We start from the raw sequence: 26369 nt of genomic DNA, 5'->3' as shown, positions 1-26369 counted from the left end.
ATGGCAGTTTTGCATCGTCCGATCACACATCATGATGGCTTCCACGACCAGACGAGAGATCCGCGGACTGCAATCGAAGCGCTCCTTTTTTCAAAAGTTCTATGTTTGGACTGAAATTGGTTGGTACAACAGTCAAACTGGCTAACTACAAATTCTTCTATCAGTACATGTATGTATGCGTTCAGGCCGTGTGGAAAGTTTGAGCCGCCATCTGTACAGGAATATCAAGTCTCACTAAAACTACGGAGTACTCCGTAGTGAGTAGACATTCGTAGATACTGCTAGATTGACTAGCTGGTCAACCATCTCCCACACCCCAACGGCCAATTTCAACTCGCTCCTCGGAAAGGATCTCCACTTCAATGTGATCTTCTACCTGCCCGCCCGGCCCACCAACGCGCTCTACAACCAGCCAAACACCACCCCTCAGTCCCAGCTCCGGCTGCAAATCGACACTTTCGATTCGAGCCCCAGTAACCAAATCGCTGAAATCCCCATCACCCGAAGCAGCAAGGATTTCCTTGTACGGTCCCTGTCCTAGTTCTAGTGTCATGAGAATCGGAGACGGGGCCACGGTCCGATGTCCAATCCACGATCCCTTTCGTCTCGCCACAAGCTTTAACCGGGAAAGACGGGATACGGTTATAGGGGCTAGAATTCTGTCGGTCCCGGGCGAGAGGACTCCAAGACCAGAACTCATGAGCAACCGCCCTGCGCCTTCTCTTGGTAACGGTTTCACTTCACATGGATGAGTCGATGATACCCGCAGTGTGAATTTTCCCAGCTGATCGGGTGCGAACGTTGAGCACACGATAGTGTATGTCCCCTTGGTCATAGCGTCCGCTTCAGCCAATGCAAAGCCGCGACGGTAGTCACCGCTATCACACACGATATCTCGCAAGCGGACCTCGGCGACCCTTTCGCCCTTAGACCAGAATATTTTTACGTGAGTGGCTAAGTCGCCGTTGTCCGTCTCCAGTAAAACGGCAACATCACACTTTTCGGAAACTTTCAGCTTGAACTGGGGATTCAAGGGGTATCTTTCAGATTCGGCATTCCCTCCTGCCGTGGATAATGTCCATGCTGCTTGAACTTTTCTAACATGCGCATACTTTTCAGTAGCCGGACAAACACTTAAAGGACCTGTAGAGAATCCAGATAGAGAGAAGCTCTGTATTGAGCGATGGAGTGACTGCTCCGCGACAACAGCAGTGAAGGTTGTGTTTGGGGGCATGTCCAGGCGCACCAGTGTGTTTGGCGAGTCAACATATGGGCTACGGTGAATAGCACCGTCACTCAAGTACACCCTTTGACCCCTTTTATTAAACACGTAGATACTAATAAACCCGGGTTCATCAACTTCCGGATCCAAAAGTTGGTTTACGGCGTCCGACGTCTCTCCGCTCTTGAAGTGTTTGTTCAACAGCAGCCAAAGCTTACCCCCTGACTTGCTTGTTATCGCAAATTGCGGATTCTCTGTAAAACATCCTGGGACTGGGGGAGCGCTTGATAAATTCCACCGAAAGTGAATATCTTGTCGATATCTGAAAAGACGAGGGTTCCAGTTGAGATACAAATTCTCGAAGTTCTGGAACACTTCATCACAGTCCATCCAGAATGTGCCCGGAGACAAGGGGGATCGCTGCGGTGAGCTAAACTCGAATTCAATCTCCTGCAATGCCGAGACAGCAGAAGCCCCACTAACGCCTTTCCATTTGGCACCACCTGCCCACGGATTCTTAATCAGGAATTGTCGCTTCCCATTGCTTTCTCTCATGTCAAGGATGGCATAATCATGTGAACTGATAAGCCCGACTTCTCTTTCTTCCCGTGATGTCAATTTGCCAGTACCTATTGTCAGCAAAACGTCTGCTGCAAGGAATGAATTGAATAGCCGGTCCCAAATCTGATCACAAGTTACTTCATCATGATGTAGGAAGATTTGTTCAGGGATCCACCCAGTTAAAATCCACATGTCCGTCCCAGAATTACTTCCGGGGAAATCATAACCCCCTCTAACTTTGAGATATGCCTTCTCGACAAGAGCTGGCCATATCACTGTAGGGCTGTTTCTGTCGACAACAAAGAGAGACCTAGATGTTTTTGAAGATGGCAGTCGATCATCGATGACCACCTTTCGATAGCAGCCATTAAAATGCATGCGAAATATGTACTTCCCAGATGGTGATAATTGCGGGATGGATGTGTCCTTGTCACAAGGGTACATTTTTATCGTCTGAGCCAACTAAAACACCATCTATTAGTATGTGCATGACTGTTCAGATAGACTTGGAGGTTAGGGATACACACCTGAGGATACCCTCGTACGTCCTGGGAGACTCCAGCACAAAGACTCGCAACGACGGAACAGTCTGTGGTCACGTCTTGCACAAGATCCATGGGATTTTTGCTCATCATTAGTATGTCCCTATCTTCTTTACGGGCTTCTGTAAAAATCTCAGAAGGCCGTTTCCAGCCGTCGAACATCTGCTGCTGTGATGCCGAAAGGCCGAGTTCAGAACAATCCCTAGTGGTATCAGGATCCAGCAGTTCTAAGGCTCGAAATGCCATTCGGCGTACTCACGTGAAGAGTTCGTCCTCTTCGTCCAATTCAAACTCCTCTGGGCCAGGCTGGGCTGACCAGGGAGGAAAGACGAAACCATTGAGCTTCGAATTTTCGAGCAGGATGATCTGCTCCCTATTAGATAGAGTGCGCGTTGATACGGGCTCTCTCCTCTGTCGGACTTCTGCTCTGGCACTGGCACTGGCGTTGGATTGGACTCCGCCGCCTTCCTTTAAATGTTTGAGGTGTTCTGCCTGCGTGATGTATTCTTTGCATTTGGCATCGAGGGCCTTCTTCTCCCTTGGGTCAGAAGCCAGCCTCAGGGCATGCATATAGTTCTCAGCTGCCCTGATAGCGGCTTCCAGGGCCTCAGTATGTGTGGTTGATGTAGACACATCCCTCTCAGCTTGCTGAGGGCCGGCGGGTTAGTGAGAGCTGCAACAGCAAAATAATTGCATGATCAATCGAGATGTAGTTACCAGAGCTTTGGACTTGAATTCCCGCAACCGGGTCATCTTCTTCTTTTAATAGTAAGCCCGCATCAATCTCATTGCTCTTATCTCTGCTTGCGGTCGCGGATCAAAACGCGCCCATAGTCAAGCGCGGCGCGCTTACCGAGAGTTGGTTGGTGGGGAAGGATGGAGGTGGGTGATCAAGCCTCGTGCGTTGCTCCACGCGCTCCATCAAACGAACTCCTGCACCGGGCACTAGCCGTTAACACAGGCTATTTCCCACTGGCCTTTCCTCTCCGAAGCCCCGACATCCGAGGTGATCACTGGCGGCTGTCCACCGAATGCAGACAACCCCAGGGCGTCAAAGAGGTACCTCCCACGTCGTCAGTCGTTAAATTAGATCAAACAGCAAGAGGTAGAGATTAGAGCGAACAATGGAATATTAATGCAACCTTGATAGCCAGTGGCACATCGTGTCTTAAGTTTATGTCTTTCGTGCGCGGTCAAACGGGATCGCTCGCGCTGCCTCACTTGAGCGGTCGATTCCCGGTTGACGCTTGGTGATGCCTCGGCTCAAGACAGCCTTCCAACGCCGACTTTCAAGGTTTCCGCTGATCCCTCCATCATCTTCCCACGCTGCTTGGAGGCTCGCTATCTCATGGTAAATTATTTGCCGACGGAATCTTCCCTTTGCCCACTAACACTGCAGACAATCTCCATATTTGTTTGCACCCTTGCGTTTTCTGCTTTGTTCAGTCTTGTTTTGTTGGATCCGTCGTGCTTTGGTGAAGTAGTGCCCAGTGCACCCGGCATAAAGAAATAGTTCGTTCTGATTGCTTCGTTGTTGCAAGGCCCTTTTTCTGGATTTCCACGCTTGCCGTTTTCTTGACACCGAGATAACTATAACATAATAATTCGCCCAATGGCTGGGCAGTCGAAAGCACGGCTCTCTCCGTGGGAGAGCGCTGTTGCTGGTGCCACTGGAGCTGTCCTTGCAAATGCAATCGTGTATCCGTTGGACATGTAAGCGGAATCCAAATATCAACAAAAGTCGTGGTACCGGTATTAACGTATGACAGTGTTAAGACTCGCCTCCAAGTCCAAGTGAACTCGCAAAAACTGACGAACGGAAACGCCAACCATGATGACGACCAGCAGCATTACGAGTCCACGTTGGATGCGATCAAGAAAATAATTGCCTATGAGGGCGTCGAAGGGCTATATTCGGGGATTAGTGGCTCCCTGGTCGGTGTGGCCTCGACAAATTTTGCATATTTCTACTGGTACTCGATCGTGCGAACCCTATACATGAAATCGAACCTCCCTCATCCTCCCAATACCGCCATCGAGCTCTCCCTTGGTGCGATTGCTGGTGCCGTTGCCCAAATTTTTACGATACCAGTTTCGGTTGTCACAACCAGACAGCAGACTCAAAAGAAGGGCGAAAAGAAAAGTTTCATGGAAACCGGCAAGGAGGTGGTCAATAGTGATGACGGCTGGAGTGGATTATGGAGAGGACTAAAGGCCAGCCTTGTTCTTGTTGTGAATCCAGCAATCACCTACGGAGCCTATCAACGATTGAGGGATGTTATCTTTCCTGGGAAAACCAATCTGAGACCCTGGGAGGCCTTCGGTGGGTGACGTCTGTTGCACCATACAAGAATTTGTGCTAATATACTATGCAGTTCTGGGAGCCTTGTCTAAGTCGCTCGCTACAATTACTACCCAGCCATTGATTGTCGCGAAGGTGGGCCTACAATCTCGTCCGCCGCCATCGAGAGAAGGAAAGCCTTTCAAAACATTTGGCGAAGTCATGGCCTACATCATTGAGCACGAGGGAATTCTTGGTTTGTTTAAGGGAATTGGACCTCAGATCCTCAAGGGTGTTCTAGTCCAAGGCCTATTGATGATGACCAAAGAGAGGTAACTGCTAATCATATCTTCGTTGTTGCTTTTATTCTCAGTCTACTAACCAAACTACCGTAGGATCGAATTGCTTTTCCTTTTATTCTTCGCCTACCTTCAGAAGGCGAGGAAGAACAAGCTTAAAGAAATGGCGAATGCTGCAGCCGACAAAGCAAAGAGCACGTTGCCGCTCACAACGAAATGAATGGCGACTCAGCACTTGCCTAATTCTTGCTTTCGGTGACTTTCTATATGGAATTATATATCCGTACAAAAGGGGTTTGAAGAGCTCCATGCATTTATGCTACTATTTTTCTGTTTAGGGTGGATTGGTAAAGGCTTCGCACTTTGTTTCTTCCAAAGTTTGGTCGGTTTCTTGGTTCAAATGTGGGAGTTGGATCCGAAGAAACAACGGAACCTTGTGTACAGGTATTGCTTTCAATGTACTCTGTAGATAGAATGCAAAATCAATACAAGTAGACTGCTCAAATAGCCCCTTTTAAGGCCTGGGACGCAAACGTGCAGATGCAAAATACCGAGGTGACTTGGTGGCTAAGTTGCTTCCCTGCATTATCCGCATCCAGATCCCTGGCCAACGGCACCGACGCAAAACAAACATGCCACCACCCCAACGCCTTGAATCTTCAACGCCAACCTTCAACGAGCTACGCGAGATATACGACAGCGATTCTTCCACTTAAAACGCTCAGCTAGTCATGAGATGGCTGTTCTGGGCTTCACCACCGCAAGATGACTCAAACAATAATAGCGGCGCTGCTTCACAAGTGAAATGCAGGAATAATGAGAACGTGGACGTGCCCGCACCGTCAAATGCAGCACCTCCCTCCGACCGCACAATATCTAAAGTCCAATCCAGCAGCAGAGATTGGAATTCGATAGTCAACGCGACGGACTGGAAACAATTCACTGAGCCCAGGACGATTATCCCCACAGCCCTGGTAACTGGAGGCATCTTGCTCTGTGTGCACATCCACCGAAAGTACCTGCGGCGGATACCCGAAGCGGGGCACATCTCGCCCTCTTTCTTCAGGCGACGGAGTCTGCTGGGTAAGGTGACCAGTGTCGGAGATGGGGATAATTTCCGGATGTACCACACCCCCGGCGGAAAGCTGGGTGGATGGGAGTGGTGGCGGAAAGTGCCCACGGGAAAGAATGAGTTGAAGAATAGGACTGTATGGGTGACGGCCTTTCGTTTTCTCTCCTTGTACAGTGCCTTTTATGCTGTTTCTGCTTCTTATGGGCAGTCCAAGAACGGTAGCGGGGAGGAAAATGACCATTTGACTGATTTTTTTTTAATGCTCTTTAAAGATCCATGTCCGTCTCGCAGGCGTTGACGCCCCTGAACTCCCTCATTTCGGCCGCCCCGCCCAACCGTTCTCCCACGAAGCACATTCCTGGCTGACAAGGTACATTCTGGGCCGGCGTGTTCGAGCCCATCTCTATCGTCCCGATCAATACGGGCGCGTCGTGGCCACAGTCTACGTCCGTCGCTGGCTCTTCTTCAGGCAAGATGTCGGGCTACAGATGTTAAAACATGGTCTAGCGACGGTGTACGAGGCGAAGACGGGAGTAGAGTTCGGCGGAGTGGAGCTAGAGAGACAGTATCGAGAGGCAGAAGCATGCGCTAAGAAGAAGGGGAAAGGGATGTGGAAAGGGTTGAAGGGAGGGAAGAAAGGAGAGTGGGAGAGCCCGAGAGAGTATAAGACGAGAATGGCAGCAGAGGAAGAGCAGAAGAAGAATGCTCGGGGGGGTACGAGGAAGAAGTGATGAATAACATCCTCCTGTTGGGATGGATACCGTTTGGGCCTTTTGTGTCAAGCCATGGAGTTGGTTGGAGTTCTGTTCTGTCGTCCCTCCAATACCCGTTTGCATGAGATGGCTATACGTGGCTACATGTGACGATGTCAACCTGACTACTGTAACTACGCTCTTTTTCAGCATTATTAATGTGTGATGTGAATCATGAACATGTGTTATGAATAAGTTGGAGTGCCCTATGTACTGTACATAGCCAAAAGGCAAACAGGGAGCCAATAGCTCTAATTAAACACCAGTGCTAACAGATACCGCGCTGTGGCTGGGTAATCTAGATAACAGGATATAATCTTTAATTATTTCATGGCCGAGACAGGTCCCATTAACCGAACCTTCTTTCAACCTCAGCGAAAAGCTTGGGGCTGATTTCATCGCTTGAGTTACCCTCAACCCGCCACAAGCACCCTTGCTTTTCATAGTGGTCAAGTAGCGATTGGCTAGTTTCTTCAAACTTCTTGAACCTCTCCTTCCAAACATCAGTTGAATCATCCTGCCTCTGAACCAGTGCCTCTCCTGTTATATCATCTTTTCCAGGGACTTTTGGTGCATTGAATTCTGTGTTATATACCCGTCCCGAAGCAGGATGAACCCATCGGGACGCGATCCGGGAGAGAATGACGGCAGGAGGTGTAAGGAGTTGCACGACAAGGTTGATGGGGACTAGGCTTTCTAGGCTGGATGCTTGGATGGCTGTGCGTGGGAACCCGTCGAGGATAAAGGAAGCGGAAGGATCCAGGCTTGCCGCCGCTGTGGACGATGACGATCCCGGAGCGGGTTTAGAAAGCCAGCCCTTCGAGGCAAGCTCTGATGATATTAGGTCCAGTATCATCGCATCTGGAACGAGATTTCCTGCTTGGATAGCGGCCTCCGCTTGGATACCTTTATATTATGTTACTTTCATTCCGTCTCAGAGCGGAGTAAAGGATGATGTAGTGAATACAAACCTAATGGTGTTCTATTGCGAACATGGTCTCGAAGCAGATCCCCTGAGCTGATGGAGGCGAGTTGGGGGTATCTCTTGATCAGTCTCTCGGTTTGAGTCCCTTTTCCAACGCCAGGAGCGCCAATGAGTATGATCCGGGCGGCTTTTCTCAAACTTCTCGTGAGAACGGTCATTCTTTATTGACACAAGCCGGCAAACACAGGTTCCAGATTTTTCGATATCGTGGGAAGATCGATGGGTACGAATCGGGCAAACGGAGGTGCCACGGAGGTAAGACTGCCAAAAGGCAAGGGAACTGAAGGCACCCACAACTATATCATCCTGGTCAAGTGGTTGACGTGAGGCTTCGTAGGAAAGTCCAACAATATTGGTACGATCTGGGATCTGGGGTGGGGGAAGGAGAAGGATATATAATAATAATCTTATGGATCAAGGACCTTTTTATTATTGTAGCTGGCGATCAATGGATCAATGGCGACTCTCGATTTCTCGTTGGGGAGTCGGAGCATCATCGCCGAGCTGCTGAAATTTCCCCGGATGAGTCAGCCGGCGGACCGTGCAGTGCAGCTGGCGAGCCAATGAGGCACGTGAGCCGGCCAGGGGGCTCCACCACCGAGCTCAGGAACATCGTCTGTGGAGTGGCCGACGTCGGAAACGACCGGCTCGGACGCACTCGTCGCCCCGCCATCATCCACGAGAAGAGTTGAAACAACTGACTTGGGGCAACTTTTGGGAGTCCCGCCCAGCGAGGGACAAGAAGCCTGGTTATCATGGACAATGCGATTGGGAGGAACAATGTCCCAACGCAATACTGTTTACGCGACCGATTCTCTCCAAACAGACATCCTGGGCACGGGCCTATCTGGGGTGCATATAACCATAATCCGGCGGCCGCTATTCTCTCATGGCGCCATAAAAGAACTCCAACTTTCGGCTAGAGGAACCGTGTTATCTTGGCCATGATCTTCAGAACAAAGACTACTCCGTACTCCGTACAGCACTCCACTACTGCCGCTCCACAGCTATTGCGAAAAAGGTATCAAAGTTCGACAAGCAGCCCCCGCCGCTTCGGCGCAATGCCCCGAGCTGAAAGCGCAAGGCTATAACGGCGCAGAGGCGATAGACACCAATATGCAATCAATCTCTGACGCAGGCCAAATAGTAACACCGGCACATATTGCCGTCGTTGTCACGTCCCGGATTTTACGACTCGACGTGCATTCCCCAGACCCTGCAACCAAAGTATCATGAGCTATGCCCCTCTCCTACCTTCATCGAGAAGATTCCAAGAACTTAAATGCCCCAAGATTTAATTGAGGATGGATGAAGAGTACGGAGTAGTCCCGACATCATTTTCCCTGTTGCCCGAAATGGCAAACTGAGCCGTAAAGTCAGCAGAGAACGCAATGGATGGATACTTTAGATTATAAGCACTGTAAGCTTTGATGTTGTAGAACACACTCTGTAATTCGTACATTCTCTTTTCTCCACTACTCGAATCCCCAGTCCTCATTTTCAAACATGGATTGAAAACTGTCGTGCATATCACGTGATTTATATGGCGTACCGAGGTCGCGTCGAGACGCGTCTTTGGTTTCACGAATTGTTGAATTGAGCGTCGACGATGGTAACGATGCCCTGACAGCACCTTGAATTACTCAACACAGCTGCATTATTCAAGATGGTCCTGTACGATAGAAGTCGAATTGATCCAAAGCGTCGTGCTGGCGTCGACTACAAACGGAAGCAATTCGCAGCTCCGACCTACAAGCAGCAAGATTATGCCCACCGATTGAATTTCTACGAAGTTCCACCCACCGCTGAAATTACACTCGAGCAGTTTGAGCAGTGGGCGATTGATCGCTTAAGAAGTATGTCGTCCGCTGTTTCTGCTATGCTCAAGACAATTCTGGCTCACAGACTCCAGTTCTTTCGGAACTAGAAGCATGCTCGTATCGAAACAAGACCCCAGAGGAAACCACCGAACATATAAAATCCCTTATCCGAAAATTCCTCCCACTACGTTCGAATAGGGATGCAGGTTCGCGCGACAATCAAGGTTTGAGGCATGAGCGACAAAAGGATCACTATTCCCATTTTATACTACGACTGGCATTCTCCTCGACTGAGGACTTGAGGCGACGATTCGTTCGCCTTGAGACAATGCTTTTTAAATTTCGTTTCCAGCTAGATGATTCAGCAGAGCGGGAAGCATTTGTGGAGAGCCTTAATTTCGATTGGGATATACTGAGTGAAGAAGAGAAAGATGAACTGAAAAACGAGCTCCATGCGACAACCCCTGGGGTGAAAAGGGACAAGGGTTGGTTCAAGGTAGACTGGGAGAAAGTGCCAGAGCTAGTTGAACGTAGAAGCGTTTTTGTGAAGAAAGGCAAGGCGTACGTTCCTCTAGGAGAACAGCAGAGCATGATCCTCGCCGAATTTAGTGCTCGGCTGGAAAAGGCTCTTGAGGTTGGTGCAAAATATCGATCTCTGTCACTACGGATGCATTTTCTGACTTGAGGAACAGTTTACGAGCCGAGCCTTGCCACGACTAGATGAAGATGACCGTCTTATTCCGATCCTTGAACACCTTTCGAAAAACTTTGGGACCTCCGACACTTCCTACTCTGAGGGGGAGGGGGCGGTTCCTGGAGCCCCTATCACTGCTGCATCGATTGATGTTTTATCCAACCATTTCCCTCTCTGTATGCGAAACCTCCACATGCAATTACGCAAAAACGCCCACCTCAAACACTTCGGTCGACTTCAATACACATTGTTCCTCAAGGGAATTGGCCTGTCACTCGAGGACTGTATACTATTCTGGCGGCAATCTTTCAGAAATTTCACCGACGATGAGTTCAATTCCAAATATAAATATAATATTCGCCATGCATATGGCGATGTTGGAGGTGACGCAAATCGGCGAGGAAGGGGATACCCTCCATATTCCTGTCAAAAGATTCTCACGGATAATGCCCCGGGTGCCGGGCAAACTCACGGGTGCCCTTATCGTCACTTCTCCGTCGACAACCTCGTCGCCCTTCTTCAAGCCACTGGGGTAAACGACAGAGAGACACTACACGGAGTACGAGAAGATGTCGGAAGAATGCGATACCACATTGCTTGCAACCGAGTTTTCGAATATGTGCACAAAGATGAATTAAGAAAGGTAAAGGATGAAGGAATAATGAGCTCGACCGACCTCGACACAATTGTCCATCCTAACACGTTTTTCAAACGCAGCTATTTGCTGAAGAACTTGGGGAGGGTGCCGAAAGAAGATATCCAGATGACAAAATAGTGATGGCTTTTATGATCAACATGGGTTGTTGTATATGTGAATACTTAGTATGACGACTGGTTTCTCGTTAAATTACGGCGTTATTGCCAGGGTATATGGATTTGAATGGGTTGGGCAATTGGGAGATAGGCGGATTGCTATTAATCATGCAGGGTTTTAAGCTGCGCGTTATCCGCAGGAAAGATCCTTCAGAATGTCCGACGACGTTTGAACCCATATTGTTTTACAAGACGAGTCTTATTTCGCAGCTTAGACCTTGTCGTATTTCAGAGTAGAACCGGATATCATTATTAGTATGTTACCGCGGCTGATTCCCGATCGATCGTCAAGCATCAGAATGAGCTTTCAAAACCAGGTGCCCAGCGATGGGTAGAAATTCCTTATACGCTCGACGCGAAAACAGCAACGTCACTAAGAAAAGACAGAAGCTGGCATCGTAATGTGTAAAGTCGGCGATGTAAATGTAGATGAAGAAAAGAAAAAAAAGAAGGAAAAGAAAAAAAAAAAGCTCGGGGAGCCGAGATCGAGCTTTTTAACCTGTGCGCTAGCGTGCTACGGCGGACCGCAGCAACCACCAATCCTGCAACCTGGCTTCATCCCTCGTTGACCTCATGAACCACATGAGGATACTCCCGGAATGCCCTCCGGCTCTCGCCATTGACAGAGATCTGTTCCCTGCCTGGCATTTAAGGCTTTAATGATATTATGTTCAAGGCGAGCTTTTGCTGATATTCCTTTCTAAGCTTTTTTGTATTTCGCTATTCCATCTAGCCCTTAGCCCCTCAAACGGAGTTGGCCTTGGAACTACCATTTCGCCATGGATTACGAAGCGTTGAAGGATCAGTGGAGTGAGATAGAGGATCGAGATGGAATTAGACTGAGCTGGAATACCTTTCCAAGCACACGCATGGTCTGGCGATGCTCTGATTGAACGGCTCGTTCTCGTTGCTGATAGATCCATAGGAAGCATCCCGCTTGGTGGTACCCATTGGAGCAATTTATACACCGTTGAAAGAGAGACCGGATGCCCCATTACTGCAATATGAACCTGTGACATGCAAGCAGCCCTGTAGGGCGGTTCTTAACCCATATGCGTATGTGATTAGCTTTCGCAAACATCGGTCGTGCCCGCCCACTAACGTGCCGCAGCAATGTTGACATCCGTGCGCGCATTTGGATATGTCCGTTTTGTCTCCAGCGCAATCCTCTACCTCCGCATTACAAGGATATTACCGAAAATACCATCCCACCGGAGCTACATCCTCAAAGCACGACAATTGAATACCAGCTCGCGCGCCCAGCGCCTGCTCCGCCTATTTTTCTGTTCGTTGTTGATACTTGCCAAGAAGAGGATGGCTTGAAGGCTGTGAAAGACTCTCTTGTGATGAGTCTCTCGTTGCTGCCACCAAATGCACTCGTTGGCCTCATCACCTTTGGTACTATGGTAAGGGCCCTTGCTTAGACTTGGAGGCGATATATTGACCTCCGATAGGCCCAAGTCCACGAACTCGGCTACACAGAATGCGCCAAATCGTATGTATTCAAGGGCAGCAAGGACTACACTCCGAAGCAAATACAAGAGATGCTTGGCCTACTTGCACCTGGCCTTCGGGCACCGGCACCACAGCAGCAACCTGGCAGGCCTGCTCCTGCAGTCGCACCAGCCGCACGTTTCTTACTCCCGGTGCAACAAGCGGATTTCCAAATCACGAATGTGCTGGAACAGCTTCAACAGGATCCATGGCCTGTTGCGAATGATAGACGTCCATTACGGTGTACCGGAGTAGCTCTTAGTGTCGCTATTGGGCTGATGGAGACCTCCTTCCAGAATGCGGGCGGTCGCATCATGCTCTTCACCAGCGGTCCCGCAACTGAAGGTCCGGGCTTAGTAGTTGGGCCCCAGTTGAGAGAACCTATACGTTCTCACCACGACATTGATCGCGACAACATTAAATACTACAAAAAGGCAGTCAAGGTATGAAATTCTCTATGCGTCTGTTAAAGCATCGCTGCTGACAGTTTTCAGTTTTACGATAATTTAGCCAAGCGTGTCTCCCATAACGGCCACATTGTTGATATCTTCATTGGATCGCTCGACCAAGTTGGTCTCCTTGAAATGAAGGGTCTAGTAAATTCGACTGGTGGTCACATGGTATTGACTGATGCCTTCACGTCCTCCCAATTTAAGCAATCGTTTGTGCGCGTCTTTGATAGAGATGCGAATGATAACCTTGTTATGGGCTTCAATGCGGCACTGGAGGTCCTTACCACGAAAGAACTAAAGGTCACTGGTCTCATTGGACATGCTGTCTCATTAAACAAGAAATCAAGCTCTGTTGGAGAAACGGAGTGCGGAATCGGCAATACGTGTTCCTGGAAGATGTGTGGAATCGACCCAGCCGCCAGTTACGGTATCTACTTCGAGATTGCAAATCAAGGAGGCCCGGCTCCGATGCAGCAAGGGCCTCACAAGGCTATGATGCAATTCTTGACCTATTACCAGCACTCTTCCGGCCAGTATCACCTCAGGGTTACGACGGTTGCGCGGCCACTGAGTAGCCCGGCAGGAGATTCTGCCCTCGCCCAATCGTTCGATCAGGAGGCTGCTGCGGTCCTAATGGCCCGTATCGCTGTCTTCAAGGCAGATGTGGACGATGGCCCTGACGTTTTGAGGTGGGTAGACCGCATGCTCATCAGACTTTGCTCGCGCTTCGCAGATTATCGCAAAGACGATCCTACATCATTCCGGTTGGAAAAGAATTTCACTCTTTACCCACAGTTTATGTTCCACCTTCGAAGAAGTCAGTTTTTGCAGGTCTTCAACAATTCTCCCGATGAGACCACATTTTATCGACACGTTCTAAACCACGAATTCGTTGGTGACTCTCTAATTATGATCCAGCCCACTCTGGATTCTTATTCGCTTGACCATGAAGGGGCCCAACCAGTACTCCTTGACTCCGCCTCCATCCAGCCGACTCACATTCTTCTTCTTGATACCTTTTTCCACATTCTTATTTTCCACGGTGAGACCATGGCCGCGTGGAGAAAGGCAGGTTATCAGGACAAAGAAGGCTACGATAACTTCAGAGCCATCCTAGAACAACCCAAGGAAGACGCCAAGGTATGATTTCCTATACGAGGACTTATCGCTCTAAGGGATATTCTAACTTCCCTACAGGAACTCATTCAAGACCGGTTCCCACTACCGCGGTTCATTATCTGTGATGCCGGAGGTTCACAAGCTCGTTTCCTACTTTCCAAACTTAACCCTTCCACTACTCACTCCAGCGGTGGTTACGGTGGTACCCAATCTGGTCAGACTATATTTACGGATGATGTTTCCCTTCACACTTTCATGGAGCATTTAATGAAGTAAGTACACACGTTCCTGCTGCTTTGCACGAGTGGTCCTAATGAATTCTATAGGCTGGCGGTGTCAGGTACCAATTAGGCTCATTAATGTGAAATACTTGTCAGGGCTTTGCCCGGAAAGGTGGTACAGTCTTATGTATTAAATCTTAGCTAGAAGTTTTTATTTTTCAGGTATTTCTTCCGCCACTATGAAGTAGAGCCCAGCCCTACCTAGGTTCCAAAGGAATCGGTGAAATTATTCCGCCGTAGATTTAGTCACGTGGGCAGGTTTGCCCTAAGCTGTTGCAGCTTCGCTTAGTTTGGGCGACATTGAGAGGGATCACGGAATTCTCGAGCTCTCTTTTCTTCAACCACCTCAACGACCCTTCACCACCAAGGAAGACTGACCACCTTTCGCACTCGCCATGCGTAAGTATCGTCTTCTTGTGTGTTATCACGATGGCGGCTGACTTATTTCTTTTTCTTGAATAGCTCCAAAGTTCGATCCCAATGAGGTGAAGATCATGTAAGTTCCGAACTTACCCTCCAAGAAATTAAAGGACAAGATGTGCTAACAAAATGAACAGCCACCTGAGAACCACAGGTGGTGAGGTCGGAGCCCAATCCGCTCTGGCTCCCAAGATTGGTCCTCTTGGTCTTTCTCCCAAGAAGATTGGTGAAGATATCGCCAAGGCCACTGGTGACTGGGTATGTTCAAAGAATCAACGATCGGGCGATATCGCAAATTTCAAGCACAATCTAGATGACGGGAGAAACACAAATGTGCTAATGTGTCTATCTTAAAACAACAGAAAGGTCTCCGCGTCACCGTGAAGCTCACCATCCAGAACCGTCAGGCCCAGATCTCCGTCGTCCCGTCTGCTTCCTCCCTTGTCATCAAGGCCCTCAAGGAACCCCCACGGGACCGCAAGAAGGAGAAGAACATCAAGCACTCCAAGTCCATTCCTCTTGATGATATCATTGAGATTGCCCGCACTATGAGAACTCGCAGCTTCGCCAAGGAGCTCAAGGGTACTGTCCTTGAGATTTTGGGAACTGCCTTCTCCGTTGGTTGCCAGGTTGATGGACGAAGCCCCAAGGATGTCAGCGATGATATCAAGGCTGGTGAAATTGATAGTATGTCTCGATGTTCTGGTGCTTAACTGTTCGTATACTGACGTGCATCCAGTCCCATCTGAGTAAACGGTGAATTTACGAATACAAAGAAAAGCTGTAATTTTTTTTTTCTCTGTGCTGGTCCAACACTAAGATATTCTTATGGGCGCAATCATTATGGCTTATGGCATACGCGGCGCTCAAGGAATATTTTTGATTGCCTTTTTTATGTGGTTTACGAGGAATGAGCTACCACAGAAATGCACTATCTGACCTCCTCCATTGAAACGGATTTTCCGATCTCGGCACATCATGTTGTCATCAATCACTGATTATCGAACAAACCCAGGCTTCCGGGTTTCGTTTCCCTCCATTGGAACCTTTGCCACACTCTGGCCTACACCAGCCTAGCTTGATGCTAGGCAAACGTACCTCACGGTATGGGCTTATTTTGACGCAAAGGAGATCAACGTCATGACCGACTACTCACCGCGGTATTCTTGGGGTTGCTGTTTTTCCTTCTGGAGAATCGGCGCTCGAAGTGGATACAGTGGTCCATCATTTATGGTCGACATCTCGCGCTACTAATATGTAATGTTTTAATGTTAAAGCAAAGAAAATAACTCTGGTATCTCTTATCATAATTGAGCCTTGATGCTCACTTTCCATATTAAGTACCTAACAAGCCCAAAAAAGCGGTCGTAGGACTTTGATGTCATTAAATACCTCCTCCTCACCCTCCACATCCCGACATCATCAGCTGAGCAATTCCAAGAACTCGCGCCTAAAAAAGCCTTGTTTGGACACCTGACATCCAAATCAAAACTGCAAATCTTGGATGAGTGGAGCCATTGAGTCATCGCGACCCCGATGGATGGTTATAAGATCAGTCCCTTTTCATCTTCATCCCTACTTCTACATGGCCCGTCAGTGTTAAAAATTGGGTTGTTGAGCAGCATGGACGGAATGCTCCGTACAGAGCACGATACAAACTCATGTAGGTTATGTAGTGTATGTAGGTCAAAAGGTTATCTTCCGCTTTGCTATGTATGCTATTGAGGGGGTGCACACATGACAATGTCTCCGAGAACGGAATGGGGAGGGGGTCACGGAGGCGGTCGCAGGAGATCTTGAACAACTGTCCCGGAGGGGATCCGGATGTACGGAATGCAGACACCTAAAAAATAAATAAAAAAGTAAATAAAAAAATAAAGCCAAAACTTATTGGCTCTGTATGGCTTTTTTTCTGAGATCCCGCAGTTTCGGTGTCTGGCGGCGGTGCGTGTTGGCCTATCGTTGCATGATAATTTGGACAATGGGGCTTTTCCGATTGATGACATCAGATTTGCGAGGTTTTTTGCTTCAATATTTCTTTTCTCCTTTTTCCTTGTTCCTTTGCTTTTCTTTCTTTTCTTTTCTTTTTTTGTTAAATTTTATGTTTGGGTTTCCCTCACTCCTGCAGGAGCCCGACTGTGACCTCTTCCTTTTCCCTTCTATTTGCGACGCCGCAAAGCTCGGAATGCACGATTTCAGTAGTTTATGTAGGTCTATACTGGGACTCGCCTCTTTGCAGGCATTCAGGTATGTACGGTGTATGTCAAACATAAAGTCAGCATCTTCTCGGTACGGCATGTCTGTACTCCGTACACCATTTATGCATATTATACAATAGGGAATCTGGTCAGACACCGTTCAGCCTGTGCAGGATCGAAAGAAATTCAGCCCAGCTGTCTGCTTTTTCTATCCCAACATTTTCAACGGTCAGCTCCTGTAGATGTTGGGTTTTAATTTCGAAGCAAATAGAAGACTCTTTTAAGGGTGGGTACGCGTTCCCTTCCCCCCAGTAAATGAATAATATGGCAGCCTATTACCGCTCTGTGGGATGCATATTCAGATGCATATTCCAGGGATGGCTGCAGGCTTTGTGAGAGGGACGATCGTCTTGTCCCGCTGAGTGGAGGCTTGGCTCTTGTGGATACACCCTTTTTTAACCCATGTCGCAACCCAGGCATTTTAATTTTGCAGGGCCATGAAGTACATTTTGGCTTGCTTGGGCCCAGCCACTAGTCGGGCGGTTTGCTCAGGCGAAGAAGGGGAGAAGAAAATGAAGAGAAAATCGAGAGGATGAAGTGGAGACGTGGTATTATCGCTCTCCGCCGTGGTCCCGGGGGTGGTTGTTTTGAAGGGACATTAAAACTTGAAAAAGATTTATTTATTTTTTTCTTAGAGGGTTTTGTCTTTGAAGGGGGAGATGTGATGAGTGTGACTGGCTGTGCGCTGTGGATGGTGCCGGTACGATGTACATATATGAGCAAGGCCAGGTCAAAGGACGAGAAAGCTGTCCATTTCTCTGGAGACCAGGCGTGCGTGAGAGGAAAAGAAGCGCCATTGAGGATGGATACGTACCCCATCCATGGTCCAATGGTTCGTGAATACCGCTTTGGCTTCTCCATAGAAGCTACTGGATCAGCCCCCGGTGGATCCACGGCGTGTCCACACGCATTTCGCACATCCCATCAGATGAGTGCGCAGAGCGAGCAAGACCTGCCAGACAGAAAGAACCAAGCTGCGAGGACTGTTTCAACACATATGAAGTATCCATGCTCATTCGCCAGTGCCGAGAGCACGCGGGCAGAACTCACGTCAAAGAAGAGGGTTCGCTATGCATCCTGAAGTGACACGAGGATTGTCCGGGTTATTAATGTACTCCCGTCCCGGTCAACCACGGCCTGGCTGTGGCTTGTCCGTAAATGATGCGGGAAGGCAAACAAGTCAAGCGCGGCGTCCTCGCACAGAGCGAACGGCGTACTTATTCGTCGAAGCTGCTCCCAGGGAGAAGTCCCAGCTCCCCTTTTTTTTTTTTTTTTGCTTTGCTTGAACCGTCCGTGTTGTGCTGCCATTTCTGCGGCCCCGGAGAGCCATCTATTGTATATCAGATGGGGATTCCCCTAGTCTCGTATCACACAAGTGCTCCGATAACTTGAAGACTGCTCCACGTAATGTGATTCGGCATCGAAGGTGGTGTAGGGGGGTTGTTATTGTCAGGCTGTCACCCATTCAAAGCCACACACACACACCCCCCAAGGGGCGTCTAACGGCCTCCGTTCCCACCATGGACTATTCGGATTCCTGAGCATCTTCCACCGTAGATACAAGCGGCTGAGCGATCTGTCCTTCTTGTGAGAGGGATTTAATAAAAAAAAAAAAAAAAAGAAAGAAAAATTCAAAAGAAAAATATAAAAAGAAAAAATAAGAAAAATAAGGCCCCACTGTCGACCCGAAACCCTCGTGCATTACCATCATCAAACAGCTTTTTAGGGTTGGTTCAATCGTGAAACTCAGGCATCCTCTTCCCTGAAGCTGATCCAGCCCGCCGCCCACTTAGACTAAAACTGGGCCCTGTCACCGCCCGTTCCACCTCTTGGACACTTTTTTCCCGCGATTCTCGCTCCCTAAGAACCCACTCGTCGCTCGTGGGCTCTAATTCCTGGTCTATCAACTGGCCATCACACGTTCTGCTGGCGAAGAGTGAGAAAACAAAGATAAATATAATTCACAGGGCAGGTCAGTCTCTTGCGGCGAGCTCTGCCCTCTGCCGTTCCTGCGCCCGGGTGTATTAATAGAATCTGGATGTGCTTTGATCGTCGCCCGTTGTTCGACATCACCGCAAGTACCTGGGGCTCCCGTTCCTTGGCTGGAGTTACATAGCCCTTGACCGACCACCACCACCACCATCAGTACCACCACCACCACCACTCCTCCACCATCGCCGCCATCTCCCCCATAAAAGTTGGCTTTTCGACTGATTCGTCTTCTGTCCCCTAATCATTTTCGAGCTTGGTGGCCTGACGATCGAGGCTGGACCTTGTCTGGCTGCACCTGAATTGCGGTTTCGCTCTCCCCTCTCTGCCGTCTCCTTCTGTCACCGCTGCTTATTAGCGCCGTCCTCTGTCTGCCCATTCATGCTTTGTACCTCACTGGTGAGTGATGACCGAGTGAGCTGTCCGACGCTCTCCTCGTGATGCTTCGATGTACCTCGGGGCCTCGTTGCCGCTGTTCATCTTCATTTCCCTCCTTCTTTTCTGTCATCGTCCTATCCCTTTGGCGCCGAGTTTTCTCACCAAGGGACACCCTAGCAAATTTCATTCACTATCACACCGAAACAAATTCGACCAGAGAGCTCCCAACCCTAACCGCCCGCAGACACACCCTCTCCCCCCAAATCTCACCCATCGACAGTCACTTTTGTCTCGGATTCTCTCTTACTGACCGCCTTCCCGGAAAAAAGAAAGCAGAAGCGATCCAGATACCAAAATCCTTCCGATCGGTTTAGGGTGTTGCCCGTACTCGATAAAAAGTACTCTCTATCTTCGACAAGCCGACGCCAGGTTTCAGCTGACTGTCCTCGAGAAAGATTCCCACCCACTTTTGGCGTCTTGTGATTGGGGTTGACTTTTTCCTCCTCTCTCTCCTGCGTGCCATTCCGGACGATCAACACGCCTGTCGATTGGAACGTGGAGGCGATTAGCCATTGTTGCGCAGTGATTAGCGTGTGTCATCCTGCGGAGCATCCCGCCGCCAGTCGGAGAACCTTGCCCTATTTATCGAGCCTCTCCGTGTTGTCACACAATCACCGTTATATCCATCAGGATATTGGGTCGATAGCCCCATCGAATTCTCTTGACTCCCCACTGAATGCCAGAGACTTGCCGCCCCGCAACCCGGACTCATTGTTGTATACTCAGGCACTTTTCGTGAATGGCGGATCGTGAGCAGGCTATATCTACTTGCTGGGACGTCGATTGACGGTGCCATGATGAGGTGTCGGAGACGATCAAGAAGATTGTTTGGTCGATGAAAGAGGACGGACAAACAGCCCATCTTGTTTGCCGCTCTTTCCACATTTCACCCTTGGGGCCCAATCTGTCCATTGTCGATCCTGGCATAAGAGGACAGCGCTCTTCACCCAACCGCAATCATGCTGCCGTCAGTAGCCCAGCCACCATCGCATCATTTCCTGCCGCACAACCACCTGGACCACGACCTGTCATTCGACCCGTTGCACACGTTATATGACGGCGCGACCGGTGCTCTCTACCCAAACCAGCGCCATGGGGCCATGGACCAACATTCTACTGCGTCGCTGCAGCCCACCCCGGCATCGAGAGTTCAATACATGCGTCCGATCCAACGACCGAATCCCCGCCCCACCATTGGTGCAGGTCAATTGCGTGATGTCAATGGCTTAGAGAGCACTCTTCGCCGGAAAACACCAAGTGGGACCCTTGCCGCTGGATACGATGCAACCGACAGCTCTGTGCAACCTCCGGCCTCGAAGCACATCCTGGTCTCTTCTTTGGAGAACGACCAGCTTATGATGCCTCGCGCTGCTATCTCCATGGACACCTTACAGTACAAGGCGCTGGACCCACCTAACCTTTTGCAACGTCAGAATTTCGCTCCTGATTTCAAAGCTGATGCCAATAGACTCAACGCGCTCCATAACACCGTACCTCAGGGAGCCCATCATACCAACTGGATTCGGTCGTTAAATTACCCACAAAGTATAGAGTCGGTTTTACAACATAGCTCTACTTTGACTCCATCCCAGAGAGTCTACTGGCAGAATATACCCGCCATCCCGACAGTACTAGCATCATCGTTTCAACCCGGTGGTCGTGGATCGGCTGATTCGGCGGGCCTGGGGCAGTACGGTCCATATTGGCCTGACGGCGGGTACATACCTTATCGTCCCGCTGCCTTCCGGGATTCACGTTATCAATCTATTCCAATTCTTGGCCAAAGTCTTACTCCTGATAATACCAATTCATTTCCTCGCTTTCAACCCAGCTTCGCTTCCCAATCCATCAACCCCCCTGAAATTATACCCTCAGGTTTGTCCTGGAATACTCTCGCTCCACAACCTAACCAAGCACCACACACTCTATACAACCCCGAACCTCTAGACGAACAACGCTTTCCTCCCCGTCATCCCCCTCAAAAAACACCGGAAGTATTTTGGAATCAGAACGGTGTTCCGTTTGCTCCGACACAGCCAACTAATCAGAATACTCATCAAATACATCCTATAGATAATAGCGCCTGGCAGACCCAGCCTCTGGGGCTTCAATCAGGCGTCCAGGGAGCTGTTCACCAACCCAGGAATGCCGAATTTAAGGAGAAGATACTAGCTTGGGCTCACAGTGTTTACGTTGACTTACTAGCCTCGTTGCATAACGCCCGGAGAAAAAGTGCCGCACAGGGGATTTCCGACGCCAGATCGCGCGACATTAACAAGCCATGTATCTTTCCCAAACCGCCTCGCCAGCCTGGCTCCGATTTTTCGCAGTCGTCACATCTCGAGAATAACCGTGGACCGCCATTCCCCGTACATCAACAACATCCGGTGCCAGCTGGCAACTTTATAGACACTAGACGCCATTCAACGCATTTCACACCCTCCCATATTGGTTTCCCACACCATGGTCAGGAAGGGCGTGGCCATTTCACTCAACAGCTCGATGGCTTCCGGACTATCCGCCGTTCATCTGCTGCCTCGGTGCCTCGCATGCTTAACCCAGCTTTCAAAGGAGTGTCGGCAGCGGAAAATGCAGCGTCCGCCTTGGAGATTCTTTCAAGCTTATGCATTGAAAGTAATTGGGATTGGATCGATGGGATGCTTGTGGGAGGTTGCCTTGCATACGGTCTAGGTGATTATCCCAAGGCTATGCGATGGTACAACCGAATTATCAACAAAGATCCTTCGTATGTACCGCAACTGTGATTGAATTCTTCTCTTCACTTTACTTACTTATTATAGGCATGTTGAAGCGATATCAAATCTCGCTGCTACTCTCCTCGCTCTGGAGCGTCGTGATGAAGCTCTTGAACATTGGTTCCGAGCCATAAAACTCAGGCCAAGCTATTTTGAAGCCGTAGAGCACCTTGTTGGCCTTCTGTGTAGCAGTCAACGTGGCAAAGATGCTGTTAATGTTATCCAGTTCGTCGAACAAGCGCTCCGCTTGCCTCCGAGCGGTGATTGCTTCAAAGGTCAAGGCCTAGATGAAGACTCCGGGAGCGAATCGGAAGGCAGAGAGTCGAGCGTTTCAGTAGCCGAATCTATCGATAGGGTAGCATTTGATTATGCGGACGACCTTCAAAGTCCCCTTGCCTTCGCTGCTCGCCCAACACAAATGGCACCGGACGGCTTTGGATCAAGTGGCTACGCGATACCTGGATCTGACAACGGAAGAATGATCGCATTGATACACGCGAAGGGTAATATGCTCTATGCTTTGGGTGATAACGTTGGAGCTGCTGCGGCTTTTGAAGATGCCATTCTTATCGGAGCTGGCAGACCACGAAGCATCAAAAGCCTGATCCGCAAAGTTCTCTCCGCGTACAATGATGAAAACCACCATGGCGTGCATTCTGCTACCAGACGCCAGAAATTTAACAGTACACTTCTCCTTTTCCCAGACAAGGCTTTACAAACGGCAAAATTAGTATTCCCACCTAATGGGAATATCCCAGGTTTACAGTATGTACCTGAAGGCATGAGCAAAAAAGCAGCTATTTCGACAACCAGCAATTCGCTTCTCTCTCTAGCGAAGATCTATCAGGATGGAATGTCCAATACATCGGTGTCGGGAAATTCCAGACCTACTCCTGGAGTTAGAGACATCCTTGCACTTTACTACCTTTCTCTCTCCCTGCAACCCAGTCCATCGACCGCGAATAACGTTGGAATCCTTCTCGCAAGCATTCAAAATACTGGATCCTCAAAGGCAACACGAACAGCCGGTGAAAGCCAGCTTCCCGATATTCCAGGCGTCGTGCCAGGCAGCGGAATCGCTCTTGCGCTGGCTTATTATAACTATGGGCTGAATCTTGATTCAAAGCATGCTCACCTTTATACTAACCTTGGAAGTTTGCTGAAGGATATTGGTCAACTTCCGGCTGCGATCAAGATGTACGAGCAGGCGGTCCAGTGCGACGGCAATTTTGATATTGCCTTGGCGAACCTTGCGAATGCTGTCAAAGATTCCGGCCGTATTAATGATGCTATTGGTTACTATAGACGCGCCGTTAACGCCAATCCAGACTTTGCGGAAGCCGTGTGTGGACTGGCGAATGCTCTTAACTCTGTGTGCAATTGGGGAGGTAGAGGCGGCATTGCACCGAGTCGAGGCATCCGGGATCGATGGCATGTAGATGACAATGGAATGCCCCATGAAGCGAAAGAAATGGGGGTGGATTCTGGTTGGATCAAACGGGTCGTCGATATCGTGGATAAACAACTGAAGGACGGTGAGCTGTGGGGCTGTGGTGTGCTGATGAACATGTCTATCGAACAGCTATGCCTATCTCTGACCGTTGCTGCGAACGACCTGTCCATCTTCAACAAGCGGAGTGCGTTGGGTGGGATTCTACAGTCGTGGGCAGGAAAGAAATGGGAAGGTTCGCGCATCGTCCGACTTATAGAGAGAGCCATAAGGTGGATCGGATGGCAGTGGTATCAGGATCTCTACGTTTATCGAAAGGAATATAATCCTTCCAAATATGCCCGTCCACAACTCCCCGCTGGACTCAGCCCACCAAATGCGCCAACCGTTCTCCCGTTCCATACCTTTACATGCCCTCTTTCTGCCAAGCAAATTCGCCATATTTCCCAGCGCAACGGCCTCCGAATATCCTGCTCCACGCTGCGCTCACCATGGCTCCCCCCAACAGTCTATCCACCCCCAGCACCTCCGAACCCCCACCTCAACATCGGATACGTGTCGTCCGACTTCAACAACCATCCTTTGGCGCATCTCATGCAGTCTGTGTTTGGCTTACATAACCCGAAACGTGTGAAAGCATTCTGTTATGCAACCACAGCGAGTGACAATTCCATCCATCGGCAGCAGATTGAGCGTGAAGCCCCTGTATTTCGGGATGTGAGCAGCTGGTCGGTTGATAGGATTGTCGAACAAATTGTGGCTGATGGGATCCACATCCTAGTCAACCTAAATGGTTACACTCGCGGAGCACGAAATGAGGTCTTCGCTGCCCGGCCAGCGCCAATTCATATGTCTTTTATGGGTTTTGCTGGGTCCCTTGGAGCCGAGTGGTGTGATTATATTCTTTCGGATCAGCTGTCGATACCACCAGACACCTTATCTCCACTGAGACGGAATGTGAGGCTAGAGGATCGCCTATTCGAACCGGACCATGCCGAAGATGCGGATGATTGGGTGTACGGCGAAAGGATTGTATTCACTCGACATACTTTCTTCTGCTGCGATCATAGGCAAAGTGCTCCCGATGCTCAAGGCAAGCGATTGACTTGGGAGGAAGAGCAGCGCAATAGATGGGAGATGCGAAAGGAACTGTTCCCAAATCTGCCAGATGATACAATTATTTTTGGCAATTTCAACCAACTCTACAAGGTACACTTTCACCCCTTTTCTAACTTTGTGATTCATTTTGCTTACCATGCCCTCAGATTGAACCTACCACGTTCAGAAGTTGGCTGCGTATATTAGCCCGCATTCCAAATGCAATCCTCTGGCTTCTCCGTTTCCCTGATCTCGGTGAACAAAATCTTCGACAATCAGCGGTAGCTTGGGCCGGCGAAGGTACCGCTTCACGAATAATTTTTACGGACGTCGCTCCGAAACATGCTCATATTTCTCGTGCCCGTATCTGTGATCTTTTCCTTGACACGCCGGAATGCAATGCTCATACTACGTCCGCCGATATTCTCTGGAGTGGGACTCCACTCATCACTCTTCCTCGATATAAATATAAAATGTGCTCTCGCATGGCATCCAGTATTCTCACTAGTGCTCTTCCTCAAAACGCAGCCGGGCGTGAAGCAGCTGCCGAACTCATCACTTCTTCCGAAGAAGAATATGAGAACAACGCCATTCGTCTCGGCTTAGACATGAAATACGATCCTAATGGGAGTGGCCGGGCGAGGGGACGATTGTTTGAACTGAGGAAAATGCTATTTCTAAATCGGTGGGAGAGCAAACTATTTGATACTAGGAGATGGGTGAATGACGTCGAAACTGCGTATGAGGCGGTCTGGAGAAAATGGGTTAAGGGAGAAGAGGGAGACATCTGGCTTTGATCTTTACTGGAGCACGTTTAGTCGATTGCTTCGTGCTTGTTTCTCATGGGAGCGGGCGTGAGGTTATTATCACTTTTGTCTTGGTTTCTTTGGGATGATACATCTTTTAATCCCCAAGGCTCTTTTTACGAATTGTGGTTTTCTATCCTTTAATACCTTATTTGCCTTGTTCCCCCGATTTGTGCTTTATACCGCGACTTGAATTTTGCTATGTTCTAGATGAGATGTCCACCACGCCGCCGTGTTTTTGATCATCATTATTATACCACTTTGTTCCCATCTTCAACATATTGTTTGCTATCTTAGCCTCACTTCTCTTTAGGTTGTATTTTTTTCCTGCTCAAGTTTCGGTTCATTGCTGCTGCATCTTTCTTGGGTCCGGAATGTACTCGTGGTTTACATATGTGCAAAGTTATCGCGGATGATCCCCCTTTTTGCCTTTTTGTCTATCACCAGTTTAGCGAGCATGCGGCCCTTGCTTCACCCCCGTGATATACGGGCGGACATCGCTCTCTCTCTCTTGTTTTGGATCTTGGGACGCCATTAGTATGTGTTTCTGTGCCTTCCGCGTCCCTTCCCTTCCGCATTTTTTTTTTTTTTTTTTTTTTTTCCCACAACGATAGACCAGAGGTGAAATGGAAAGCATATTTCCGTCCATGGGGGGACTCCTACGGATTACTCTCACATGGCTGCTGCATTTGTGTGTTGCTGTGATGAAGGCGTTTTGTTAACTTTCCGTCCTGTTCTGACTGAATAGAGGGTTTGCAATTTATCTT

At 49.1% G+C, this 26369-nt stretch overlaps 11 protein-coding genes across 11 annotated transcripts; 9 read left to right on the top strand and 2 right to left on the bottom strand.

Moving 5' to 3' along the window:
- Positions 1–85: 85 nt before the first annotated feature.
- Positions 86–3459, bottom strand: CIMG_04818 (cysteine protease PalB). The gene is made up of 5 exons (XM_001245376.2): positions 3389–3459; positions 3043–3258; positions 2585–2973; positions 2311–2527; positions 86–2245 (listed from the first exon to the last, which is right to left on the bottom strand). The coding sequence occupies exons 2-5, from the start codon at positions 3076–3078 to the stop codon at positions 299–301; spliced, it is 2589 nt and encodes an 862-aa protein (XP_001245377.1). The 5' UTR covers positions 3079–3258; positions 3389–3459; the 3' UTR covers positions 86–298.
- Positions 3460–3660: 201 nt separating this feature from the next.
- CIMG_04817 (peroxisomal carrier protein) lies at positions 3661–5410 on the top strand. Its single transcript, XM_001245375.2, has 4 exons — positions 3661–4038; positions 4095–4648; positions 4701–4938; positions 5002–5410. The coding sequence occupies exons 1-4, from the start codon at positions 3938–3940 to the stop codon at positions 5123–5125; spliced, it is 1017 nt and encodes a 338-aa protein (XP_001245376.1). The 5' UTR covers positions 3661–3937; the 3' UTR covers positions 5126–5410.
- Positions 5411–5555: 145 nt separating this feature from the next.
- On the top strand, positions 5556–7637 carry CIMG_04816 (nuclease). Its single transcript, XM_001245374.2, has 2 exons — positions 5556–6113; positions 6250–7637. The coding sequence occupies exons 1-2, from the start codon at positions 5637–5639 to the stop codon at positions 6706–6708; spliced, it is 936 nt and encodes a 311-aa protein (XP_001245375.1). The 5' UTR covers positions 5556–5636; the 3' UTR covers positions 6709–7637.
- CIMG_04815 (adenylate kinase) lies at positions 5649–8170 on the bottom strand. Its single transcript, XM_001245373.2, has 2 exons — positions 7701–8170; positions 5649–7635 (listed from the first exon to the last, which is right to left on the bottom strand). The coding sequence occupies exons 1-2, from the start codon at positions 7870–7872 to the stop codon at positions 7079–7081; spliced, it is 729 nt and encodes a 242-aa protein (XP_001245374.1). The 5' UTR covers positions 7873–8170; the 3' UTR covers positions 5649–7078.
- On the top strand, positions 7934–8406 carry CIMG_04814 (uncharacterized protein; the record flags this gene model as incomplete). The annotated part of the gene is made up of 3 exons (XM_001245372.1): positions 7934–7969; positions 8052–8088; positions 8153–8406. 3 exons carry the CDS (start codon positions 7934–7936, stop codon positions 8404–8406), a joined length of 327 nt encoding a protein of 108 aa, XP_001245373.1.
- Positions 8407–8494: 88 nt separating this feature from the next.
- CIMG_13389 (uncharacterized protein) lies at positions 8495–8950 on the top strand (the record flags this gene model as incomplete). Its single annotated transcript, XM_004446039.1, has 2 exons — positions 8495–8646; positions 8698–8950. The coding sequence occupies 2 exons, from the start codon at positions 8495–8497 to the stop codon at positions 8948–8950; spliced, it is 405 nt and encodes a 134-aa protein (XP_004446096.1).
- Positions 8951–9326: 376 nt separating this feature from the next.
- CIMG_04813 (DNA primase large subunit) lies at positions 9327–11309 on the top strand. Its single transcript, XM_001245371.2, has 3 exons — positions 9327–9570; positions 9627–10168; positions 10227–11309. Exons 1-3 carry the CDS (start codon positions 9381–9383, stop codon positions 11001–11003), a joined length of 1509 nt encoding a protein of 502 aa, XP_001245372.1. The 5' UTR covers positions 9327–9380; the 3' UTR covers positions 11004–11309.
- Positions 11310–11654: 345 nt separating this feature from the next.
- Positions 11655–14552, top strand: CIMG_04812 (protein transporter SEC23). The gene is made up of 7 exons (XM_001245370.2): positions 11655–11913; positions 11967–12097; positions 12153–12447; positions 12496–12978; positions 13030–14127; positions 14185–14378; positions 14433–14552. Exons 1-7 carry the CDS (start codon positions 11821–11823, stop codon positions 14455–14457), a joined length of 2319 nt encoding a protein of 772 aa, XP_001245371.1. The 5' UTR covers positions 11655–11820; the 3' UTR covers positions 14458–14552.
- A 185-nt stretch (positions 14553–14737) lies between these two features.
- On the top strand, positions 14738–16116 carry CIMG_04811 (60S ribosomal protein L12). Its single transcript, XM_001245369.2, has 5 exons — positions 14738–14786; positions 14850–14883; positions 14945–15065; positions 15170–15494; positions 15547–16116. Exons 1-5 carry the CDS (start codon positions 14783–14785, stop codon positions 15558–15560), a joined length of 498 nt encoding a protein of 165 aa, XP_001245370.1. The 5' UTR covers positions 14738–14782; the 3' UTR covers positions 15561–16116.
- Positions 16117–16881: 765 nt separating this feature from the next.
- On the top strand, positions 16882–18307 carry CIMG_04810 (uncharacterized protein). The gene has a single exon (XM_001245368.2). It carries the CDS (start codon positions 17781–17783, stop codon positions 18144–18146), a length of 366 nt encoding a protein of 121 aa, XP_001245369.2. The 5' UTR covers positions 16882–17780; the 3' UTR covers positions 18147–18307.
- Positions 18308–20451: 2144 nt separating this feature from the next.
- On the top strand, positions 20452–26192 carry CIMG_04808 (UDP-N-acetylglucosaminyltransferase; the record flags this gene model as incomplete). Its single annotated transcript, XM_001245366.2, has 3 exons — positions 20452–22238; positions 22294–24907; positions 24964–26192. 3 exons carry the CDS (start codon positions 20452–20454, stop codon positions 25591–25593), a joined length of 5031 nt encoding a protein of 1676 aa, XP_001245367.2. The 3' UTR covers positions 25594–26192.
- Positions 26193–26369: the final 177 nt, after the last annotated feature.

The sequence above is a fragment of the Coccidioides immitis genome, assembly GCF_000149335.2.
Source record: "Coccidioides immitis RS genomic scaffold supercont3.4, whole genome shotgun sequence".
Lineage (NCBI taxonomy): Eukaryota > Fungi > Ascomycota > Eurotiomycetes > Onygenales > Onygenaceae > Coccidioides > Coccidioides immitis.
This window is presented reverse-complemented; position numbering and strand designations above follow the sequence as displayed.

Bases quoted from the DNA above. Each gene is read 5' to 3' on its own strand.
- CIMG_04818 (XM_001245376.2), bottom strand. From the start codon at position 3,078: ATGACCCGGTTGCGGGAATTCAAGTCCAAAGCTCTG. The intron at 2,974-3,042 runs GTAACTACATCT...GCCGGCCCTCAG, and splicing joins AATTCAAGTCCAAAGCTCTG to CAAGCTGAGAGGGATGTGTC. The intron at 2,528-2,584 runs GTGAGTACGCCG...TGATACCACTAG, and splicing joins GAAGAGGACGAACTCTTCAC to GGATTGTTCTGAACTCGGCC.
- CIMG_04817 (XM_001245375.2), top strand. From the start codon at position 3,938: ATGGCTGGGCAGTCGAAAGCACGGCTCTCTCCGTGGGAGAGCGCTGTT. The intron at 4,039-4,094 runs GTAAGCGGAATC...AACGTATGACAG, and splicing joins ATCGTGTATCCGTTGGACAT to TGTTAAGACTCGCCTCCAAG. The intron at 4,939-5,001 runs GTAACTGCTAAT...AAACTACCGTAG, and splicing joins TTGATGATGACCAAAGAGAG to GATCGAATTGCTTTTCCTTT.
- CIMG_04816 (XM_001245374.2), top strand. From the start codon at position 5,637: ATGAGATGGCTGTTCTGGGCTTCACCACCGCAAGATGACTCAAACAAT. The intron at 6,114-6,249 runs GTATGGGTGACG...TGCTCTTTAAAG, and splicing joins ATGAGTTGAAGAATAGGACT to ATCCATGTCCGTCTCGCAGG.
- CIMG_04815 (XM_001245373.2), bottom strand. From the start codon at position 7,872: ATGACCGTTCTCACGAGAAGTTTGAGAAAAGCCGCCCGGATCATACTC. The intron at 7,636-7,700 runs GTTTGTATTCAC...CATAATATAAAG, and splicing joins TCGCAATAGAACACCATTAG to GTATCCAAGCGGAGGCCGCT.
- CIMG_04813 (XM_001245371.2), top strand. From the start codon at position 9,381: ATGGTCCTGTACGATAGAAGTCGAATTGATCCAAAGCGTCGTGCTGGC. The intron at 9,571-9,626 runs GTATGTCGTCCG...CACAGACTCCAG, and splicing joins GGCGATTGATCGCTTAAGAA to TTCTTTCGGAACTAGAAGCA. The intron at 10,169-10,226 runs GTTGGTGCAAAA...CTTGAGGAACAG, and splicing joins GGCTGGAAAAGGCTCTTGAG to TTTACGAGCCGAGCCTTGCC.
- CIMG_04812 (XM_001245370.2), top strand. From the start codon at position 11,821: ATGGATTACGAAGCGTTGAAGGATCAGTGGAGTGAGATAGAGGATCGA. The intron at 12,098-12,152 runs GTATGTGATTAG...AACGTGCCGCAG, and splicing joins GCGGTTCTTAACCCATATGC to CAATGTTGACATCCGTGCGC. The intron at 14,379-14,432 runs GTAAGTACACAC...TGAATTCTATAG, and splicing joins TTCATGGAGCATTTAATGAA to GCTGGCGGTGTCAGGTACCA.
- CIMG_04811 (XM_001245369.2), top strand. The intron at 14,884-14,944 runs GTAAGTTCCGAA...CAAAATGAACAG, and splicing joins CCCAATGAGGTGAAGATCAT to CCACCTGAGAACCACAGGTG. The intron at 15,066-15,169 runs GTATGTTCAAAG...TTAAAACAACAG, and splicing joins CCAAGGCCACTGGTGACTGG to AAAGGTCTCCGCGTCACCGT.
- CIMG_04810 (XM_001245368.2), top strand. From the start codon at position 17,781: ATGAGCAAGGCCAGGTCAAAGGACGAGAAAGCTGTCCATTTCTCTGGA.